Here is a 24203-nt window from a genome sequence, read left to right on the forward strand (position 1 = left end):
AGGTGTCTCTCACAAGTCTGTTTTTTAGAGCTGGAGTTCAGGAGTCAGCATGTTCATCCTTCTGTTTGGCAATCAAGCAAGTCACATTGTCCTCTAGCTTCAAATATTTTGATTTATCCCATTCCCATGATGTAGTCCTTCACAGCACTGCATGTCCTAGRTATCCTGGGGGCAGCCAGCTGCAGCCCTCCCTTGTTCATGTGCCCTGCTGCATGGATCCTCTGTAGTCTTGTTTCTCAAAGGGTTCCCTAGGAATAGAGGAACTGAAGTCACTGAATTTAGGCAAAGCAATCTTGGCAACAAATCTTGGTTGGTCACAGGCTTATGAACAGTTTGAGCCTTAAATTTGCCTCAATATTCATTCGGCTGATCTTTGCTGAGCTTCCAYGTTCCCTGCATCTGATTCAATACCTCCAGTATCAGATCTTGGGTTGGAGCTGGCATGAGAAGCTTGATTTTCTGAACCTGTCTCCTGTGCGTGGCATCGGGGAGGACCAGTCTCATCAACAGCTGCAAGAATTGCATCCAAAGTGCCTGGCTACCGCTGGCTGGGACCCACTAACCGTGAAAGAGATGGTCCTCCTCATCTCCGCCTCTAAAATCTGCTGGGCAGCCTCCTGCATCCCTGTCTTTGCCAAGCTCTGCCAGCATGCAACAGGTTTGTTTGATTTTCTCCTGTTGAAGTTATCTCCAATCTCCTGCCGCAGGGCTGGGAAGGCTTGCGAGTGCTGGTATGTGCCTGCCCTGTTTCTGGGCACATTTATGAATGCTCTTTCCTAATCACTGAATATATTGATTGAAGGAAGAAACTATTGGTTCTGATGGATTTTTTTTACATATTTATAACAAGGAGGTAACATTTTAAAAGTTTCTTATTTTGCAGGTCTGCAAAGAATAACAGTACATAAGCACCTAAGATTTTTAAAACAAAAAAATAGGCAGATCACTTCAATTCCCATAGAAATTTAACAAGTGCAGCTTGCAAGATTTTTCAGCTGATTTAAGAAGAACCCAACAATAAATGCATTGCAACTTTGTAAGATTAAGTAGTGTCAGTACCATGCTGGGATTGAAGAACAGAGATGATTACAATAAACTCCTCCTCTCCCCTATTCCTATATCTGCACCCAATTATAATTATGCAAGAAATTAGCAATATTTCAAGAGCAGCTCTGATGTTAACTGCCTGTTTTCAAAAGTATTTTGTGTTGCTGTGTAGATTACAAAATTGCTATTATGCAACCAGAAAGACGAGATCCTTTGAGACTGTTTTGCCACGGGAGTTCAGGAGCACATCGCCCCACTCATAGGGGCGTGGAGTGGGACTGTCGGAGCCCAGGTCCGGCGGACTCGGGCAGAGAACTGCCGGAGTATTTGTCTTTGCTAACCTTTGTGACCTTACAATTGCCCTTTTGAAAGTGGATTAAAAAAAAAAAAAAAAAACCAAACATATTTCAGAAAGCCTTGAAGATAGTATATACTTTTTTTTTTTTTTTAAATGTCAGACCAATGCAGTTTGAGAAGGAAAACATTACCCACGGCCATGGAACCTAGAGTGCGTTCCATACATTTTACTGTGTTACTTTCCAGAGTGTTGAAAAGAAACTCTGAGCGTGGTCTGCGCACGCTCCCGCTCGGTGTTCCCGGGCGCCTCAGGTAGGGATCGGCATGTCCCAGACTGGGTAAAATGAGTGTCCCCGGCACTCCTGGTCCTTGCGGACGCAGCCGGTGCGACAGCAGCTCCCGCCCGCCGCTCGGGGCGATGGCAGAGCCCGCCCGAGGCGCTGCCGGCCCGGCCGCTGCTGGGGGAGCCGTGCCGGGCGGAGGGGCGCGGTGCGAGCCCCCGCTGCCCGGGCAGGACTGTACGCTGCCAGCCGGGGAGAGCTCCGTGCCGGCGCGGCGTTCTTTCTCCTTGGCAGAAAGTTGTGCGGGCGCCCGCCCCCGGCTGCCCGGGGCGAGGCGGCGCCGGGGCGGGCGCGGGGGGGGGTGTGCGAGCGGCGGCCCGGGTCCGGGCCCGGGGCGGGGCAGGGCGGCAGGGCCCGGCCCCGCTGATGTCAGCCGGGACGGGGGAGGAGGGGAGGGGGAGCGGGAGCGGCCGCCCGTGTTCCGGGTCAGGCGCGGGAATGCGCGGCGGCCGCCGGCAGCGTTGCGCTCGGCGCCCCGCGATGCCCCTGCGGGGAGGGCAGCGGCCCGCCGAGAGGCACTAGGGGGACGCCCCCGGTTCCGCCCCGCTCCGGCTCCCGCCCATTGTTCTCCCGGGGCCGCCGCGCTCGCCCGGGGCTGCTTCCCGCCGGCGGCGGCGGCGCGCTGGATGCGGGTTGCGGCCGCTGGCTCGCCGGGACCCGCGCTGCGCGGCGGCGGAGCGGGCGGCAGCTCCCGCGGCCGGCGGCGAGGAGGGGGCGGCGGTGAGCGGCGGCGCCCGCCCCGCGGCCCCCGGCGGCGGGGCGATGTTCCACTGCATCCCCCTGTGGCGGTGCAACCGCCATGTGGAGTCCATCGACAAGCGGCACTGCTCGCTGGCCGCCGTGCCCGAGGAGATCTATCGCTACAGCCGCAGCCTGGAGGAGCTCCTGCTGGACGCCAACCAGCTCCGCGAGCTGCCCAAGGTGAGCGGCAGTGCGGGCGGGGGGCCGGGGGAGCCGCCCCGGCAGGTGCCCGCCGAGCTCCCCGGGCCAGTTCCCGCACCAGGGCTGCGGTAAGGGGCTGCTGGGGCCGTCGGTCTGTGGTAGCTGTCCCTGGACTTAAAGGAAGAGCCGGAGTTTCGGGTTAGCGTATCTCCGGAGTGAGATGGTAAATGAGCTTTCACGAKCAAAACTGGAGATGCGCGTCTTGCGGAGTATGGGTCCTGTTGGAGGGCAGGGGGGTTGGTGCCGGAGTCGCAGGACATGAGTGTATATTGTGATTAACACTCACGTCATCGGAATTRCGAGACCTTGGAGGGTATTCTGCCCTCCCCTTTTTCCCCTTTCGGTGGATACTGTATGCTCTGTACATTGGAAAACCAAAACCCTCCGGTAGATAAGCGTGTTCCCGTTTCTGCCTTTTACTCCTGGAAACTTCGTCGTGCGAAACACGAGAGGCGAATAAGCTTTTTCTGTGTCTCGGTGTAAGTCCCGCACTACTGTCTGTGTTTTGCTTACCCCTTGAAACACGTAGTTAGGGTTTTGTGCATACTGTAGTATTGTCACAGGTGAAGTCACTTCAAATTCAACATGGTTTTGAGACATTGAGGTGGTACATGCCAGTGTGCCTCTCCAGGTGGCACTTGCAGGTTTTGCTAGAGGAACTCCATTCGAGTGATTCCAGTGAGGCACTGTTCAGCTCCACAGATGCAGAGTGAGTGGGAGGCATGCTCGACTTCTGACGTGATGAACCACGGGCTTTTTTCCCTGTGTTTCCACTTTAGTYTGTGGATAACTCAGAAGGCTTGGTTGATAGAGTTTGAGCTGTGGTTGATAGAGTTTGACACAGGAAGGAAAGTGTTACTTGGAAGCTGCGTCTTAAAAGTGTGTAGACTCTTACTAACTTGGAATCCAAGAAACTGAACTCACTAGCCAGAAAAATTTTCAAAAGCACCTTTGTTTGCACCTGAATCAAAGTTGCTCTGTTCATACCCAGACTTACACAGTCTTACTTTTTCCGTTTTGAAATTCAGTGCACTCACATACACTCTGTTTTTTCAATCTGCCTAGTAAACTAGTCATGGTGGCTAGGTTTTCCTTCAGACAGTAGTAAAGATGTTCAGTTGAACTGACTTTAAATTTGGGTTTTTCATTTGAAAAACCTCGGCACAAGTTTGCATCTTCTTGTGACTGAACTCTTTATGCTTCTGAAGTAGAGCAAAACTGGTTTACATAGCCTGTGTGTGGGTGCTATTTTTACTTGCAGCAGTTTTTGCTGGCTTTGTGCACAGACCAAGCTCAGGAGTCCCTTTGTACTAGACCTTCTTAGTGTTGGCTTTCAGGCTTATGCACATTTCATTACAAGGGTATGAATGTGCGTGTGACTGAAATCCTATTGAAACCTATGGCTCTCTGATTTTTTAAAAATGTAATAAATCTGCCACCAGCTGGTTGCTGTGTACAAATGTAAGGGGTGATGTCTGTTCGTGGTGTTATGTGGTATTAATTTCTGTAAAATTTCTGTGCAACTGTTTATTGTTTCGCCTCTCTTCTTGAACTGTGATATATTAAATAGCCTTTTTTTGCCCTGTGGTGCGTACAAAGGCCACTTCTTCCCAATACTTATATGTGACTCTATATTACATCCCATACATGTGGGAAATAGATGAGGGCAGTAAAAAACCCCAAAGTCCAACCTTGGCTCCTTGACCTCGCAATTGAATCAAGCAAAAGATGAAATTAAAAGATAATTTTTGTCTTTTATTTTTTTTTTTTCTTTTTTTTTTAACGTGCATGGATCATATTACAGGAGTGTCTAAATATGCTATAGGAATATGTTTGTGGCTTTTTTGCTGGACTAGGAGGAATCTGATGAAATACAACCACAGAAACATACTTGTAGTATCTGTCCTAAGTATTTTCTGCCTTGTCAGCAATGCAGTGAGGCATTTTTATTGGGGCTCCCTGTACAAACCTATGAACTTTCCTTGTCAGTTCCTTATTAATGATTTCTGATAGATGGACTACAGTGCCATGATCTCTTGTAAGTGTTGACTCTGCAGAATTCTGAGGTACAAAAATAGAGCTTCGGTCCTGAATATGAAACTAATCTATTGAAGGTGAAACTGATAAGAGCCCTGTTCAACTTTTCTACCAGCCGATAGTTCTAAAAGTTCTTCTATAGTAGTCTGGTTCAGGAGAATCATGGCAGATTTCTCAATGGATGGTAGCTACAGGGTACATTCCTCTTATATTAAAAGGGTAGTGTCAGTGCACAGTCACAGATACAGAATTTGGAGTAAGTGCAAAAAGCTGGGGTATACCATACCTCTGGTAGAGAAAACATCAGGGAAATGATCAGAGTGTGTAATTAACAAACTGTTAGGTCAGCATAGATAAAAGTGGTCATTACATCCTTAATTCAGTGTAATCYATTATATAGTCTAACCTTACCTCCATTAAGTACCTTCTCTACGTATATAAAGGTAGTAACACAAAGTCAAGCTGGGTTTGGGCTCAGTTGAGGCCTAAACAAGTCAGAAGAATTGTGAAGCTCTCAGTGGTGRGTTAGTTAGGTGTTTTTCTGTGCTTGACGAAGTCCTGAAGTTCACAGTGATCTGTGCAATTCCTGGTGAATCACCTGTGGGCTGTGCTGATGCCATAACATAATCTTTAACGCTGATAATGTGTTCGTGTTGCTGAGATGGTTGTGATGCCCTTTAGGAAATTGCTGCTGTAAAGCCTTGACTTGACATAGTGAAGAAGAATCACCCTGTAAACTCTCATAAACTCATCACTTGCAAAAGTTGYCATGGATGGAAGAGGAAACCCCAACTTTGCTGCTCAGCTCTTTATTGTGCACACAGGTAGTTCAGACTCATTTTCCCAATGTGGGCAGTTGTGGTCTGAAAGGTSTATTACAGCAGGCAGGAGGTCTTGTAATGTTTCTTTGAAATCAAGTAGATATTTACCATTTTTGCCATGGCTGTGATGTTGGCTTTGTTTCTAGACATCTACTTCCCATGTACTTGTATAATTTTTTTTCATCACTYCAAATGTAAAGCTTTCTGAGGGAGATAAATATCAGCAAGTGGCATGATGAAATATGTGGATCTGCTGCATTTCTCTCAAGCTGATGAGGCAACTTAAGTTGGATGCAGACGCTTCTTCYCTTCTCCCATGGTTTTCTCTGCCCCCATTTCTATCAGGTAGCARTGAAAGGTGTTCTTTGGTTGGTTTGATCCGATACACCAGTAAAAGAATACGCTGTAATACATCATAAAATCTCTATTTTGAGATACAGAAGTCTTAGGGTTTGTGTGATTTGCATTCTTTCCTAGCATACTTAAAACTTCTATTCCAGAAGCCAGTGGCATATGTTAGGGTGTTACAAAAAAAAACCTCAACAGAACAAACACATAAAAATTCCTTTAAAATACAGAAGATAAATTTGAGAATTGCTTTAGTGTCTTGAAGGGAAATGACCAGCAGAAGGACCCAACACTATTGCTGAATTGYATGTTACGAGAGTCATCTGAAAGTATCCTGACGAGAAACAGGACATACACTTGAATTATTTTGAAGAAATTACTTTGTTGGTTTTATTTTTGTTCTGTTGGCTGACCAAAATGTGTGGTGGAATTCTTCAGCTTTTTCTAAGGGGAGAGGGTAGGAAGGGTTCATCTAGAAAACACCTGAAAGAAATGTCTGACAAGCAGAGAGAGATGGATGTCGTTGCCCCCATTATTTCTATTCTTCCCATGTGCATTAATGTATATGTGGACCAGGAAAAGAACTCAGTTTCTCCGACCCTYTTTTCTGTAAAAATACCTTTTTTCACTAAGCTGTATCTGTCAGCATTTCAAAAATACAAGTTAATAATTTTTGCTTGTACAGTAATTGAGAGTTATTTTATATAATTTTGCTACTGCACGTTTGGTTTCCCATGTCACTAAACTGATCCTTTCACAAGGTCTCCTTATGCTCTGCTGGATCTCTGGGTCCCTCTTCCCTCCATTCCCCAGTTAAGTGATGCAGAGCTTGTGCTTATGTTGACAGCCTYCTTTTCCTGTCGTTGCCACTGCTGTCTCATACTCCTCACCCTGCGTGTTCATACTTTCCCATCCTCTGCTGTCCTTAATGTTCCAGGACCTTGCTTATTTCCTCCAGCCTGAACAGCTCTGTCTGCTGCCTGTTTCTGATGCTTTGCTTCYTCTCCTGTCCCTTCTGTGCTGGGCTCTTGGCTGCCCTTGCAAACATCTCTYTTCTTTGTACTCTGCTCTTTCCCCTTCCTTTCTGCTGCCCTCCAGGTTCCCTCCTCTGCTCTTGCCCTTCTTGCAGGATAAGCCAGCCTGGTGGGATGTGCTGGAGGAGCAGGCTGTGTACTGTTAAGCGGCTGGTGGTTTTCCACAAGAATGAAGTCTCTCTGAAGCCTTTCTCGGCMGATGTGGCTGTTTTCCCACAGAACAACAATTTCTAGCTGTCAGCATGCTTCTCGCCACTTCTGCTTTACAAGACAAATTAAAGAGCTGCACCCTTTGGTCTGAAAAGGATGGGCTGTGTAAAATGTTGGTGGTGGAGTGTGGCTCTTAACTTGAGTAAATAATTCCTTCTCCTGTGCTGGATCCCAAGTGCTTTCTGTTGATTATTKTGTGTATCTGATTTTACTGGGAAAAAAAGTAAGTGGTTTCCAGCGTGCATAGAGCAACTTAAAAATGTAGTTTGTGTGTTTTTTTCTAAACCTGTAGCATTTTATTTTCCTTGGGAGTGAAAACTTGAAGGATTTTTCAACTCAAGCTGTAATGTGTAGTATATCATTTGCTACACGTCAAAAACTATTCTTCACTGAAGAGTAGGCTTTCTGGCAAATTGCTTTGATGGAAGAAAATAACACATTCTGCATGATGCATTTCAATAGCTTCTCTAATGAAAAGCAACAGATAAAAATAAAATGCTTTCAATTCTATAGATCAGTAGATGATGAAATGTTGTTTTCTACTCCCGTACATTAGAATTTAAGGGCAAATACATGCTGTCAGCTTAATTTCACTAKGCCTCAAATTTGCTGTACAAAACTGAATCTCTGCATATTTCTTTTCTCTCTGATAAAAAGAACAAAAATATCATAGGAACCCTTGAATGCAGCATTATATTTTGGCCTTTGTAAAAAATCACAGCATTCTTTGCATTGGTGGGTGGTGGAAATAGCTTATAACTCTTGTTTTGCTGCTGTTTTGTCTTGCTGCTGCTCAGTTCTTTAACTCAAAGAATAAGACCACTTTCCCATGAGACTTCTAGCAGATGTTGTTTATGGAAAAACTCCCATGGCAAAAAAAAAAATCAAACTTTTTTGTATGCACTTAGTTTAGCCTAAGAGTTTGAGGAACTTCTGGTTTTTTTTTTTTTTTCTTTGGGGAATGATTTTTATGTAGCATTTGTAAACCTAATCTAGTGCAGCTCTGAATAATTTTGCATTTCTGAGCTTATGGATTGAATCTGTCATCTGTAATTTTTCTTCTTCATTTTAAATAGTAAAGCTTCTCTGGAGAGTTACTAGATAGATGTCAGACCCTTTTCCCAAGAGACCTGGTTAAACCCTGGCCTCCTCCTGTGCCCCAGTTTCTTTGTTAGAGATGCTTCTRGTCTGCTGCTGCTTGGCATTTGGCACTCTCGGTATCTCTGTTATGTGTGCTGTTGAAATCCAGGGTGCTCTTATCTTACCAAAATCATGTCAAAGCTCCTTARGAAAAAGTCCCTCTGTTCTTCCCATACCGCACCTTTGTCTCAGGAAAAAAACTGTTCTGGGCTGAATTTCACTGTTTTGTTATTGTTTCTATCATTATGCAACCATAAGCCTGAAAGACACTTGTTTGGTCAGTGGCCAGTAATCTGTGGAAAGAGATGATCTCATACTATAACTCTCTTTAAATTTGTGTTTATGGCTTCTTAAATTGTAAATATATAGGACCCCTATTTCCTTTTGCTTTTTTTGAATGCATAGCTCTCCTTGGGTTTGGAGAGATATGGTGGGTGTCTCACATGTGTGGAGTGCTGCAGTGGATGAACACRGGCTGTTTAAGGCCAGGAAGGCAGGGATGGGCAGTTGCCCTTCTGATAGACAGCAGCAGGGATATGTGACATTTTTCCACATGATGAAGAGCCAGCTGAGACAGGTTGGTATCAGYGGATGACATTATTTTAGGTGTCTGCAGTAGACTGCTTGATAAGGGCAAAGTAGTAGATGATCCCTTCTTCAGATAACTGGAAGAAGTCTCATGTTTGCAGGCCCAGGTCCTCATGTGGGTCTTGAACCACGTGGCAGCTGGAAGGGCAACACAGCAGGACATAAACAATCYGGGAGTTCACTGAAGTTATTTGATGGCTTCCTAACATAGGGTCTCAAGGAGTCCATGGATAGAGGTGATCCATTGGACCTCATGCTTAAAACCAAGAAAAGACAGGTTGAGATGTGAAGCTCAAGGTTGTAGTAGTTGTAGTGACCTTGGTCACCTTGGCCSTAGTGACCATGAGGTGATGGAGTTTGGGATCCTGAGAGGAAGGAACAGGACAATAAGCAGCATCTTGAGAATACAAACTTCGGTATGTTTGGGATTCTGCTTGGAAGAGGTTGGTAAAAAAGATGTTTATGCTGCCATTCAGAAGGACAGGGAGAATCTGGAGAAGGCAGAGAGGAATCTCACGAAGTTCAGTGAAGTACACCTGCACCTGGAGAGAAAGAACCCAGTTTTCCAGTACAGGTTGGGGGTCAACCATCTGTAAAACAGCTTTCCAGTAGAAGGCCACGGGTGACTGGGTGGACAAGTTCCCCATGAGCCAGCAATGTTCCTTCATGACAGAGAGGGCCAACAGYAACCTGGGCTGCGTTAGACAAAGCATTGCCAGCAGGTGATCCTGTCCTGTGGCTAGCACTAAGGAAACAGAGCTGGAGTGTTTTGTCTGGTGCTGGGTATCCCAGAAGAAGAGTCATGGGCAGATACAGAAGGGCCACAAAGACTGTTCAGGGCTTGGAGCATCTCTCAGGAGAGGAGGCTCAAAGAGCCAGAATAGTTYGGCCTTGAGAAGAGAAAGACTCATGGGTGTATATGAATAAGTGTAAATCAGCATAAAACCTTGCTTGGGATGCCCTGGTGACCTTAGAAGAGGTGGTGGGCAAAGGCTGAAACACAGGGAATTATCTGAAATATGAAAATACTTTTTTACTGTGAGGATGGTCAAACACTGGCATGGGTTATCCAGAGAGGCTGTGCAATCTCTGTTTATGGAGATGCTGTAAATCTGASTGGACATGGTCCTGGGTGACCTTGTCTAGGTGATCCATGCTTTGAGCAGGGGGTGCACTAGGTGWTTTCTAGAGCCCCTTCCAACCTCAGCTGTTTAATGATTCTGTAGAGGGCATATCAAAGATTTTGCCTGTGCTTAGCTTGGATGTTTTTAATGATGAAAATTGAATTGTCATGGTTTTCCCTGTTTATTCACCCTCAAATATTTAATTGTTTTACTTTCTACACTGATAGTGTCACAGTATTTTTGCACACCTTGCTGTAAAACCTTAAGGAAATGCCACTGTAGGATTTGAACAAGCATGTATTTACAGTTAGTGTCAGAGAGAGAGCTGTGCCTCTGAGTAAAGCTGAAGCAGACTGTGCACGCACATTAAAAGTACTTTATTGAAAGTTTAAGAATTTTTTCAGTATGGCAAATGCTACTTAAAATACTTGCTAAGAGCACCTGCAACTTTTCAACTGCAGTATCTTGAGATTACATTACCTTTTGTAAAAATATTTTGTGAGTGTAATCAGTACTAGCATGCAGTGTATGCTTGAATTATTAAAATACATAATGGTTTGTAGAGAAGCAACTTTGGATCCTTATATTAATGTGCCTCAAAACATAGAGCTCTGTTTGCTACAAATAAAGCTACAAATAAGTTTATTACCAGGTAAGTATCTCTAGTTTTTCTCTCCTAGTCTCCAGATTCCTCTGTTGTATTGCCTAGGACTTGGAGAAGTAATTTACCTTTTGACATCAAATATGAAAGACCGCAGTTTGATCAGAGCAGAGGAGGAACTTAGTCTGCTGTTTCCTAAAAAAGGGAAGTCATAGTATTATTCTCTGTTAAGTGTCCCTSTGATTATTCAGAAGAATTTTAAAGTCTGCTTGATTTGAAATATTTTCCAATGGTAGTTTTTTGTAGTAACAGCTCAGGTCTACTGGTGTTTGACCTGAATTGAAACAAAGTAATTAGGTAGTTACGTTTCAATAKCTTAAACTTTTTTTCTGGTGAGGTGTATACTGTTGTAGTAAACTGGTAGCATTCCCTTCYCTTTGTGATGTACGTAGGTGAGGCAAGGTTTGTGGGCAGAGATTATACATTTGTACCTCTAAAATAAATTTTATGCTTATACATAGAGCTATTTTTCTAATTATATCAGTTGGTCTAAAAAAAAGACATTACCTCCTGCCAACAGTCTTGTATACTGGAAAAAATGCATGCTAGAAATTCATTAGAGAGATTAAATGTGGGCTTTGACTGCTATTTTTTTCTCCAAATGGCAAATGCATTTAACTGCAGTGAATCCATATTTCATTGTAGCAGATGTTTTCTGGCCTCTCTTAAAGGCAGAGGTWGTCCCTCTCACCGCAGTGCTCTAACAGCTGTAGCATGGAGTGCTCTTTAACCTTTGTTACTTCTGCTTAATTGACATGGAAGAGAAAGTAAATCCTTGCCTGCTAGGAACAGTATGAGACAGCCTGGCCAATGCATTGCTTGATAGTGCAGCATTTTGATTCAGTGCTGCAGTGTATTRGCTTTTGAGAGTGGATAATCCCCTATTTGTTTTTCAAAAGCAAGGGTAACAACTGAGACTAGAAGCTGCAATTGGCCCGTCCTTGTCAGTGGTTCAGAAAATGGCAGGTGCTGTGAAAATAGGGTGTCAGAAGCACAGCCAGTCGATGGTGAATACCAGCTTCAGTGAGGCATTGGTATCATTTTTTCTCTGTCTCCTGTAGGCCTTCCCCCACAGCCCTTCTTGCCTGTCTGATCTTTCTATTGGACTCTCATTTCAAGTATCCACTGGAGGGGCAGACAGCAGTCACAGYATCTGGTTCTGTTTAGGGTCTGTGCCCATGAACTGCGATCTTAATACTTTTCTCTTGTTGTGAAATCTAGTAGTTTTATTAATGTTTTGGATGTACTCTTGGTTGAATGTCCGCCTCCATGATGTCTTTCATTAATATTTGTGATGACAAAKTTGGTAACAAAATGTGCCACCAAAGTACAGCTTGAATATATTCTGCATACATGGTTGAGTGTGTGAAACAATCTTTCATCATGCCAAATGTCTGTAACCTGGTTTTGCTTATGGCACATRTGAAGACAGAGACCTCAGGTGCATGGAGTAGTTGTCCATTTGCCAGCTTGCCAGCAAACAGGAGAACAGAGGTCTGTGCTGCTGTCCATCACTGGCTGCTGCTGCATCTCCTCGTGGCTCCAGAGGAAATCCATTGCCTGCTTCTTTGATGCAGTCATTAACTGCCTGATGACTCTGCTGTGCTGCACTAAATTAGTCCCTGCCCTCAGAAATTGTTTCAGTAYCTCAGGTGGTATTTTATTTGAAAATTATTATTTATTTGAATGTTRAGAGTGTTTTGCCCAAAAGGTCACATGGGATCTGTATTTGTGAAACCCTGTTGCCYTTCCCAGCTGTCCTTGCTCGCAGGTAAAAGCAGGGAGAGTGACTTGAGGGATCCTGATGTTGCTAGCGGGCTTTGTGGGAGATGCCAAGCTGATAATGCCCATTCTAGGCTTTACTGGAGTCTGCTGAGATCTCTTTTCACACTTCATGAATCCAGAGTAAGATTCAGCTTCCTTAGCATTTTATTGCGCATCTAGTTCGGATGTGCTTCCAGGGAAAAGATGTCTGTTTTCTTGTTTTCTGTGTTTTGCTGGTGTTCCACGGTGCTCCACTTGTGCTACTGACAGAAGTCTCTGGGTTGGATTTTAAGACAATCACATACAGGGTTTAATCTTAGAAAGAGTTTTGCTTACCAGTTAGTTGCGGATTTTGTCTGGGGKTGCCTTGATGCTTGAGTGGAGTGCAGGGTGCATTATGACTTGCTGTGAGCTCCAGACTGGTGCATCCACTGGCTCACTGGACTAGAAGTGGTGTTTGAAATCCCACCCGTTGGTTAGCGTGGGGCACTGAGTGTCCTATCCTTCTGGAATTCTTAGCTGAGTGACCCCTATTGATGGCCTTTCAAAGGCCATTCTATCTGTGACTTCTGCAGAGGTGGGCTGGAGAGGAATGAGGAGCAGCTCGCCCTTCCCTCCTCGCCTTTGCCCCTCACACAGATGGGGAATGTGCGCGTATGCTTGTGCCAGAGCCTGGTTATTAAACCCACCCCAAAAGAGCAGAATTCTTGAATTCAGTGGTGCTGCTTCATTATGGGAATTAATCCTTGTTTTCCTCATAGTGTCCCAACTACCAAGCAGTGTGTTCATCTAAAGTGATTTGGGCTTCCCTTGCTCTCACTGAAGTCATGCAACAGTKCAGACAAATGGTAACTTCCAGGGGCCAAAAGCAAGGGACTGGGACTTGTTGGGGAGCAGCCGTGTTGCAGAGCTATTTCATGGATTTGATATCTTATCTCTTGTTCACTGCTTTACTTACCAAAATTATCCCTTCTACCTGTGTTTGTCTAAAGAAAGACCTCGGAAAAAGGTCCTTCTGAGTCAGTATAAAAAGTGTGGGGAAGGATTGACTGTAATTTCCCTTATCCTATGATCAAAGGAGTCACGTAGCTGATGATTGGAAGTAAACATATATAGTGAAGGGTGGCCCCATTGATTTTTGTYCACAATTTAGGAGAAGAAAATGGAGCCTGAAGTAACATTTGCAATAAGAATGCATTTAGGAGTTAAACTATGTTTAAATTACTGTGTGCCACTTCTTCATTCTAAAGCCTTTATTTGGTCAGTTGTAAGTTTAGAAAATGGGTGAAATAAATACAGATGTACCTAAGAAACAGAACCTACTCTGTCTTGCAGGTTACTTAATTAATTTTAATATAATACTGTTAATGGCCTGGAAAAGCCTTAAAAGCTGAGGYAGCATGTGTGTGTGGAAAATCCACATTGGTGTCTAAGGGAAATCTGACATAAGAGCCAATGCTTACAAATTCGTAATCTTGTCAGCAACAGCTCAAGTACCTGCTAAAAAAAAACCCCAGAAACCCAAAGCAAAAAACCAACAAACCCTGATTCTCCTGGTGTGAATGTAACTGTGAAACAAATTAATTTGCAATTTTCTTTCTCCTTTACATCTCATTCTAATTTCTCCTGCTCATGTGGGCCCATCATGAGAATTAGGCAGTGGATTCATAAAGGTTCTAATTTTAATTCTTTTTGCTGCTAGTAGTAGTCTTTTTATGGAAATGTTTTACTTAACACATGTATTTCCATTTGTGTTTTTTTTTAATCCCATCTGGTAAGGTGCTGAATTTTCAGGGAAAATCCTCAGGCTTGTATTTTTTTTTTTTTTTTTTTTCATCTAGACTTGAGTGCCAGTTGTAGTGGTATTCTAAAACAAACATAAGTTATAAAAAAAAATGAGGACTCTGGGATCACACTGTCTGTTTATACTTTTCAGTGAGTCATGCACTTACTTTTTTTTCCCTTCTGTTGGCTGACATCGACCCAATTTTGTCAGAAAAAAGTTTTTYAAGAATATGTGTCCCGGTGAGAGAGACTTGGTTAGTTTTCCAGTGAGAGAAGGGATCTGTTCAAGATGTATGTTCTTAGAAAATGCATGTAATAGAAGCCTCTATAAATTCTTTGATAGCAGGAAAAGCTTCAATTGAGGCTTGGGAATTGTTACTAAATAGCAAGTTGTAGGCTACTTTGGTGCTTATGCTCATGGAATTATTTTTCTCGTTGAGCCACTATTAATTAGGCTGGCTAAACTAAGCAGCATTAAAAGTGTTGCCAAGATACTCACAGAGACATTGGGTCTGCAATCAAAACCCKCTATTAGAGCATGCTGGGTGGATGAGCTGCTCTGGCCAGCAACCCCACTGCACTTTGGATCGTGTTAGAGCTTATCAARTAGAGGCAGAACTGTGTTAGATACMTCAAATTAGGAACATGATTYTYKCTGGCRTGTATCGTTATGTGAATACATATATATATTTGTATACGTATATATGTGTTAATGTTTGTTGAACTCTGTTGAGTAAGCTTTTAAATCTCTGTTCCTTGTGGCAAAAGTGAAACATATATGGCTAAAAGGAGTTGCTTGCCTCTCCAGCAGTGCTTCAGAGCACTAATGATGTGCCTTAGATTAAGGAAGAACACTTACTGAAATGGCAGGAGGATGCACTGAACATGCAAGAGTGATTGAGTCCTGTAGTTCAGAGGGAAAAAAACAAACAAGGAGTTCAAAGAAATGCCATTCATGTAACTGCAGTTTCTGATTTTGTCTAGGAAATGGTGTCATTCATTAAAATTTGTTATGCAAACCTAAAATAAAGTTTCCAGTTAATTTTTCTTTTAAGTATTAGTCAGTTCGAGTAACAGGAATGACTTTAAATATTGTGTAATATTGCTTGTTGCACATGTGCTCTGCATGCTTGATAAATACATACTCCATTGACACATGGGGCTGTGAGAGTCCTCCAACCTTCCTAGGGATGTCTGGCTCTTAATARGCTCTTGGTGACCATTCTGTCTTTTAACCATATTCCTTCTGTCTTTGCTCACTTGCCATTTAATATCTGTCAGGAACAACTTGCTTAGGAGGAGATTTTAGTAGAACATCAATATTTATAACTGTCATATAGTTTAGCAGCTACACACTGGCTTGAGGAACACATTTTGGCAAGTATTTATTTTGGAGTATTAGGACAGATTGGAATCTCTTCTGCTATGTTTTCACAAAAGTGTCTTTAGTGCTTTTTTAAGCTTCTGATGGATTCTTGGTTTAGTCATACTAGTAAATATTTAGAAAAAGGCCTACATTTGTTTTAAGATAAGTATGGTAATAATATGAAAATGTAGTTATGGAATTTTTGAGGACAATKAAGGATTAAAAAGCATTTGTGGCTGTTTTAATTGGAATATATGTTTTTAGGGAGCTAGAAACGTGGAATTGTATAGGTTTTTTATCTTCCTCTTAAAATTTCAACTCCTTTAGAAAATAGCGTTAATATGGAGAAGGGGGAAAGGAGTGCCATTTTCACTCAGAAATGCCTTTGAAATTTCACTTTCAGGTCTGGTGCATCTTTTATTGCTGAGTGTTTATAAACCTTTTAAAGCTCTATCCTTTTTATCCCCTTAAAGGAACCCATGTATTTGAGGGAAAACACATTAGTTTCAGTTGTGTTTTATTTTTCTGTGACACATTGTGTATTGAAAGATTGATGCTGAAKTGCAAAACTTTGCACTTAAAAGTCTGATTTATGATCTTGACCACAGGACACTCAAAATAAGATTGAAAACCTGTATTGTAACACAGGCTCATGAGTCTGCTTTTATCTTGTGTCCTAGTAAGATACCTGTCGTACTGCCCCTTCTTGTGTCAATCTAAGTTATACCTGAGTGACATTTACAGCACATACTCCAGCACCTAAATAAAATAAAAGCTAAAAAAGAGGTGCTAATTTCCTAGAAGGGATTGCAGGTGGTTAAATGTAAGCGGATAACCCAAATTTACCAGTTAATCTTGCAGTTACCCTAAGGGGCAGAACCCCGGGGGTGCAGGCACTCACRCATGCTGCAGGTGGGTGAGATCACGCTCGGTGAAAGTCCCTGTGCACTCCAGGGGCACAAAACTCACCAAAATTGGAGGAGTCCGGTCAGTTTTGATCAAGATGACTTGTGTGTAAAGTCATTTCATTCTGCACAAATCCTCACCCCTTGCAGTCACTCTTCTTCCAAAGCCTGCCAGAAAGAGAGGGAAGTTTCAATAAGAGCTCCACAGCTTTCTTAGGAATGCCTACATCTCAGTGGGTTTTAAATGATCGTTTTTCAGTCACCAGCTGCTCCCAGTGCCTGGGGCTGACCTGACTTTCAGCTGGAACTGTTGTGTTGTTATTTTTGTCTTGGGGGCTGCCAGACCTACTGAGCCCATAGATGGGGGTCAGGGAAGGTCAGTATCCTGTGTGCCCGTGTCCTCTTTGTGGACAGGGCTGGACTAGGTTTTTCCTCAAGCAAGGAAGACCTGGAATTTTGTGTGTCCTGCCCAACTTTCATTAGTCCTTCTGKAATTGGGCCGCAGAGCAGAGGGTGTTTGAGGCTGCAAAGAAAGCCTTCCGGAGGGAGGCTGGTTCTGTAACCTAGTTGGTTCTGGTGCTCACCGGTGAAGAAGACATTGTCAGCCCATCTTCGTCAGTTTTCTGGATCTTGTTCTTTAGAGTGTCCCTCTGTATTAACTTCCTAATGAGCCCCGGTGTGTAATTAGGATGCTTTTAATTACTCTGCTTGGTAGCCTCAACCCGTTAATGACTTGAAGCAGGCACTSTGGATTTTGCTAGTGCCTCTCTGCAATGACCATTAACTGCAGGCTTTACAGATTGATTTTTTTTTTTACGTTTTTGTTTTAGGCAAAACACAGGTTATAGTTTGTTTGCATGTAAAAATTAAAACAAAATGTTCGTTCTGATACAGACCTAAAAGAGGTCTGCATAACTAATGCCATGCAATAGCTTCAATTAGCTCACATTTTGAAAGCAATTCCAGTTGTTCCTCATCATTCATCATACCTATGTGTGAGTTGTTTGAGTATTTTCTGACATGTAATTTTTTCTTTCAGCCTTTCTTCCAGCTTGTGAAGTTGCGGAAACTTGGACTTAGTGATAACGAAATCCAGCGGCTCCCTCCAGAAATAGCAAATTTCATGCAGCTGGTGGAACTTGATTTGTCTCGAAATGGTAAGCTGCAATGTTAATTTGTTTAATTCTATACTGTCCTATGACATGGTCTGGAAAACTGGGTTAGTAGGGTTTTTCTGTCTCAGAAGTTGTTATCTACGTCCTGCAGAACACTTTGTGTAATTCTTGGATTTGCCTGTAGATCTATATGGGAAAGAGGGAAGGAGCAGAAGGAAGTTTGTGGTGGAAATAAACAGTAATAAAATAGTGCCTGACTGTAGCTCTGCTTTTCTGAGAGCCTGCTTTATTTTCCAATTTAAAAAATGCTTTATGTGGTAGTTTTAAACGTATATCTGTCACAATATTGACTTCTTTTCCCAAGCTTTCTAAAATGCCTGGCATATTTAGAGATGGAAAAAAACAGAAAAAAGAAAAAAAAAAGAAGCTGAAAGAAAATAAGGCTGCTTTCTCTCATAAAAAATGACTGCCTATGGGTTAAAAGTCCAATTCTTTATCTCTGCTCTGCTCTTTACCTGGGATTAGCAAGAGGCAGAGYGCTGGTATTTCTAGTTGTACTTTTGGAATAAGAATCAGTCTGTTTGTCATCTGCAGAGATAAATTCAGAAAGAATGCTGGGAGAAGCTGTCTTTTAAAATGTGTTGTTGCAAACAACGAGTTGATAGTTTGCTTGCAGTGCTTGCTGCTTATGTTGTCCTGCATTGTGATGGAGTGAAAACATTGCTTTTTTTTCTGTGGCCTGGTGAACCTAGCAGTTCTGTAAGTTCAGGGGCTGGTGGGTCACCTTTAAGCAGCTTTATGACCCAGTGATCTAGAAACAGTGAATCTGTGTTACCAAATTAGAGCAATTGTCAGCTATTTTTGCGTCCTTACATGCAGTGGATATGCACAAAATGCTTTCTGAGCTGTGATGGAAGGGTTGGGAGCRATCAAGGTTGTGTAACCTTGTAAATAAAGGAGGGTTGTAGTTGAATATTCAAGAAAACAAATAGTGTAATGGGGAGCTTTTTTCATTAAGGTTTAACTTCACATGGACTCTTTTTGACTGAAGAATTTTCTGTTGCCACTTCACCTTTCTACAGTATGTTTCCTTAATTTTTTGGTGCTTTAAATTCTATCTTTATCTGATAATATAATTGATGAAGCGTAATGAGTCTCCAGGCAGTTGCTGAAAAATTTCTGTGAACCATATAATTTTATGCACATTTGGAAAGYCTATTAACAGAAGAAAACTGGAAAAAAAAAAAAAGAGGCAGAAGAGATGGATTAGTTAAAACATTTTAGAAATACAYGAACATTAGTTGATGAGGTATTTGGCTGCTGAGTTTGGCTGAGTTGGATGCTGTCAGTGACAGACCTTAGACAAAAAAACCCCTCTGTTGGCTTAGTAATTCTCTTTGCAAATGAATAACTAGCTGGAAAAGAGCTGGTGGATCAGAGCCATGTGAACTCTTGTCAGCCTGACTTGGAAGTTGGCTTGAGAACTCAACTGTAACAAGAGCAGATGGTGTGAATGTTTATGGCTGGGTAGATGCGTGTGTCATTAGAAGTTACTGCACAGGGAAGTATTTTCTCCAGTGATGGGTTGAATTAATGCAGGTGGCAGGGAGCAGTTGCTTTCCTGTATCCAAGGTTCAGTGTTAATTACCCATTTTATTACATTACTTTCTCTTCTCCGTGGTTCATTGCAGGTGATTGATACCGCTTACCCCTGCTTAGTCATGTCACAGTTACTGCATAAGTTGACTCTTCAAATGGAAATTGCATGTGATGTGGTGCAGGGGGGCTGTGGTAGATGGTAACTAATGTTACTTTCTGCTGTTTGGTCATTTTCGGTTTTCTCATGGTTCTCCAAATCAAAAGGCAAAACACACATCATCTGGGATGCTTCAGGGGGAATTCTCGCATAAGGTTTTTGAGATTTGCAGTATAATTTATTAGCTTTGTATTTTGAACCCACCTTCCAGTATATCTTGTTCTAAACCTGCCACAGGTTTGTCCTGTTCAGCGGTTTGCTCTCCAGGAGGTTTTGTTTTTGTATCTGCTCAAAACTACTTAGGAATAAAAAATAGGAACTCATCGTATTCCTTTCAGGCAGAGAAAAACAAGCCCTGCTTTTCAAAATGCAGTATGCTGCATGAATAGGAAAGTGTGATGGTGACATCTGAGCTTGGGAAATAAGAGATCATTGTTCTGTGTTTTTTGTTGTTCTAGCTGTCTGGTTTGGTGCRCTAATTGCCTTCAGTTCTGGCCATTCTGTTTTCTCAAGAGCTTAAAAGTGMAAATATAAATTCATTCAATGTTCTCTGCGCAGGAATAGATTTTTCTCTTTTAACTTCAGGAGGAACGGGTTTTGAATAAACAGAGTAGTTCCRTTTTCCCCATAATAAAATGGTAACATTTTATTTCTCCTACTTTCTAACTCTTTGGTCAGCATATGATCTTYGAAGCTGTGAGAGGTGGTGGGTATATTGTATGGCTGGACTTGAGTGCTCTGCCAGGCTGCAGTGGCCAGCCGTGCTTTGAGCAGCAGTGAGGTGTTGAATCCAGAGGAGGTACCAGATCCCTCCAGGTACAATCCCTCCTGATCTTTGGAGGTGGCTCTGGATGCCTGTGCCATGCAGTGTTATGTGCCGTGTAAGTAGCCCTGCTTCATAGGCACTCAGGAAAGGTCTATGGGGAAACTCTTAAATGTGTCTTTCTTAAATTCTCAGCTGTTTTAAAATGCCCAAGACATGCTAGTATATGTTAAAAACATGCTACAATAATTAATTCTTTAAGCAGTTTCTTGGTTAGTAAGTGAATCTAGACCTACAAAAATCCTTCTAACAAAAAAATTTCGGGAAATGTAAGTTTGATGCTCCCTGTATATGTGAGAGAAGTCTGGGGAGGGTAAGGATAACTTTAGTGGTGCAGAAGGAAAAGGATTTTGGGAAGGCTACCAGCCATATATTCTTAAACTTCTCCTGGATTATTTGCATGTTGATTATATTTCTTATTCCTCTGCAAGGCCATATGTTCATGCAGATTTTCCTAGAAAGCACCCCCACCGTGCTTTTCTAGTCTTGCTGAGGCTGTTATTTGAGCAAAAGTTGAATGGATGAATCAAGGACTGGAATATAAGAGAGCAAGCAAGCTGTGCTGAGAAAACAGCATAGTGATGGTGAACACTTTGAAGGTTATTTGGCAATCCAGTTTATCTCTGCCTCTTGGTATCAAGTTGTTAAGAAAGCTGATGTACTTGTTCTAAGGCTAAAGACAACAGACTTGTGGGATTTCAACAGCGGATGCCTGAGCTTTTGACTTGCTGGCAAAGCATGTCTGAAACTCAGAGTATACCCTGAGGAATCTTCTGAGATAGATACTCAACTGCTGTGTGTCTAAAACTACTGCTGGATCCCTCAGACTCCCCAAGCTTGGTGAAATGTTTTCCTGCATTCTCAGGTGAATCCTGTGAAGACACTGGGTCACTGTAGCATTCTTTCTTGATGACCCTAAAGTTTGGGTAGGGCTGTGGTGCTTTGCATTGAGCTTCAGTGCAAGTCTTTGCTCTATGTGAGCAAAGAGAGGGAGATTCTGCTCTAAGCACAGTCAGAAGTGCCTGTGTGCTGTTTTGTTTTTTATATTTTTTTTTTTTTTAAATTTTTTTTTTCCCCACAGCACTTGGATATTCTCTGAGGCAGGTTCTAAAAGATCCTGTGATTCATGAAGTGCAATCTCCAGAGGTAGAAAGATGTGCTTGAATTTCTGTGGTTCTTTCCTGGTGCCTTGACTGGCACTTCATTAAGCTTCCCAAAGGCATGCCGTGTGTTTCAGATCCCGGTGAGCTGCAGCAGGTGCTATCCATGCTGCCCATTCCCCAGAGATTTCCTTCAGCCACTCCATCCCCCTTTTTCTTCTTGCACAACCCCTGGAGGGCAAATTCTTAAAGCTTAGGGCCCTACCATCCCTTCATTAAAATGTTAATGGCTTTTCTTGTTCTGTAGCTTCTTCTAGACAGGAGGGGTAATGCATACAGTTTCTGTAGTCAATTTAATGCATGCTGATATTCAGAATTTTGTATGCTAGATATGTATGCTGTGTTCTTGCAGAGGTAATGCAATCTGTTTCAGTACCCCTCTTCTCCAAGAAGAGGGTTTTTGTTTGCCTTTGACAAATACTATATCCTGCAGACACCACTGATGTGTTTTTTTCACGATATTACATGTTCCTTCAAATGCCCTGAAGGTGTTAATTTAACTGTCATATTCTTATTTGAAAGAAATTTCTATCCTTCACACAATTTTTCTTAACAGGTGTGCCCTGGAAGCCAGGTTTTTTGTTCTTAATGTCATACACCTTTCACAGCCATTGACAGATTGTCAGCATGTTTCATTCAGCTCTTTTARCATAAAAGGAAGATCACTGTGAGCTGGGCTGCTAGGCATTAGGGACTGAACTGACCTTCCTGCCCTTCCCAGCTTCTGGGGTGTCACTGGAACCATCCTGCTGTCCACTCCTTTCTCTGCAGGCTCACCTTGTTGCTTTTGTAGGAGAGGAGCCTCTTGCATTGCTGTAKCTACCTGTGAGTTGCTGTCTCTGTGATCAAAGCCTGGCAGGCTTTTCTGCTGCTCCTCTTGCTGCCATTGAATGTGTGTTCCAGTGACCAAAGATTTGGTTCMTGCAAATCCATAACACCAGTAGTTGCTCTGTGCTGGCAGATTTGCRTTAACTGTCTGTAGTGACTCTCCAGCTTTCAGCAGGTGAGGGGACTCAAATTATGTGTTCTTCTGTGGAAGTGGTCTGTAACCTTGCAGTTTGGGGTTATGTCCAAGCCCTGAGTTTCAAAATTCTAAAAAAGATGCAAGTGTGAGTGCAGTGAGAGAATTAAATGGATTTTTATAATTGTTAGATGGATTATTCTGGTTCTGTTTGCTGCGTCAGCTCCCAATGGAGCTGTGATCCATCACTTTGTAAACTAAGGAGTAATGGGTTTGCTGTGGTATATATTGAGGAAATCTGTGTGTGGGCACATCTTGTTAAGCCTTATTTGGCTCTSCATGATGCTTCATACCAAAATCTCTATATTGTTCTTTACTGTGGTATCCAGCAAGAATAATACTGTTTGTTTAATATGTACATTCGTATATCATACCTACCATAGAGATGAGTTCTGGCTACATGGTAGATTAATTGCTGCCCATTTTTGTAGTTTCTGCTTAAGCTGAGTTTATGGCTGTACTGATAGTGCAGTTGTTCTGGATACAGGTCTTGTGCCATCAGGATATTSTCAATTATCTGAAAATAATTGCAGATTTAACTAAAGATAAATATGATGCTTTAAGATTACCCAAACAGTAGAGATGGTTCCTCACAAGCATTTCAATAGTCACTACACTGTGTGAGGAAAGACTGCACTGCTGCTGTGCAAGGTCTGAGCGGGGTCCAAGACTTTGGAAGTCAGTCCACAGRAGATCGGTGTCCCAGGTGCTCCATGAGCCTTATATTTTTGTTTTCCTTGCTTCCAAAATGGATCACAGTTGCAAATTTAGAAACTTGTATTTTCTTTTGTCTTCAGCTCTCAGGGTACTTTGAAAGCTCTACAAGAATGGTATTTAACTGTTCTCCTTTCAGCTGCAGGTGGTTTGATATTTCTGCTTTTTGTCTGAAGTGTTTATTCTTTTAGCTGCTTTACAACCTAATTGAAAGTCTCTTTAGAGATCTTGGTCATCCTCAGGACRCCACATGTATAGTGATAGGTAAATTTTATTCAACAAGTCATTAGAGCTTCCTTAGAGAGCCAGGTGAGCAGGCAGCAGCTTTCCTGCAGAACATCCACCAGTCCATCCTGCTGAAGAGCAGTGTAGGACCTTTGCTTTGCTCTCTGAGACTCAGCTCATTTGTTTGTGTCTGTGACTACACACCAGTGCTTTCCCTTTTTAATCCAGCCATCTGCTCTCAGAGGTATACCTGTCATCTGTGCTGTGGGATTAGTTCCCTTCTGCCCACAAAGTGAGTAAGTGTTCCCCTTTTCCTCTCTCACTGAAAGTAGGATAATCAGTATTTTTTTCTGACTAGCTGCCAGAGGAAAGGCTTGCACACTTGTTTCAGTTCAGCCTGGGCTAGTGACCCAGCTATTTTCTAGTGAAGAGATAAGCTAATGAGGGAGAAGCACTTTAGAGTTTTTTGGTCTTGTCACATGGACTCTGCTTTCTTTTCTGGCAGCTGCTCCTGTTTCATCTACTCATGGCTGGGGTCTCACTGTCCACCTCTGCTGCACTTCCACAGCATCTGAGCAGAGACCTCCTCCATGAAATCCTCTTCTTCTCTGCTGCCACGAGCTGTCTTGACATGAATGTGCTGATTCAGGTCTGGTGGCAAATAGCAAAACCCAGAATGCTGAGAAATAAAGAGGAAATGRTGCTTTCTTTCTCCGTGAACAGGGAAAAAGCCTTAAGCCAGCTACCTGTGCTGGAGGGCAGTATAGTTGACAAATGCATCTATTTTGTTAACATATGCATCGCTGGATGTTGCTTGTTGGCTTTCTGAACTGATTTGTGTCCAGGTGRGTGCTTATGGACAAACAAGAATCGCTCTTCTGCTCCTGCGTGGACAAGTCTTACCTGATACAAGAAAGTGTCCTGTGAATGCAGTCACTGCAGCCCTGGTTGTGTACATCTGAAAGTGATGGAACATCCC

The 24203-nt window shown here is 42.8% G+C and overlaps 1 protein-coding gene across 1 annotated transcript in view; it reads left to right on the forward strand.

The window, feature by feature from the left end:
* The first annotated feature begins 2365 nt into the window (after positions 1-2365).
* LRRC1 (leucine rich repeat containing 1) overlaps positions 2366-24203 on the forward strand; it is a 67952-nt gene continuing 46114 nt past the window's right edge. Inside the window, exons 1-2 of the mRNA XM_057372207.1 lie at positions 2366-2606; positions 17450-17567. Coding sequence (XP_057228190.1) covers positions 2448-2606; positions 17450-17567 — 277 coding nt within the window. The 5' untranslated portion in view covers positions 2366-2447. The remainder of the gene's footprint in view (positions 2607-17449; positions 17568-24203) is intronic.

Source organism: Malurus melanocephalus, unplaced genomic scaffold (assembly GCF_030028575.1).
Source record: "Malurus melanocephalus ecotype Western Australia unplaced genomic scaffold, MMel_1.1 scaffold_166, whole genome shotgun sequence".
Lineage (NCBI taxonomy): Eukaryota > Metazoa > Chordata > Aves > Passeriformes > Maluridae > Malurus > Malurus melanocephalus.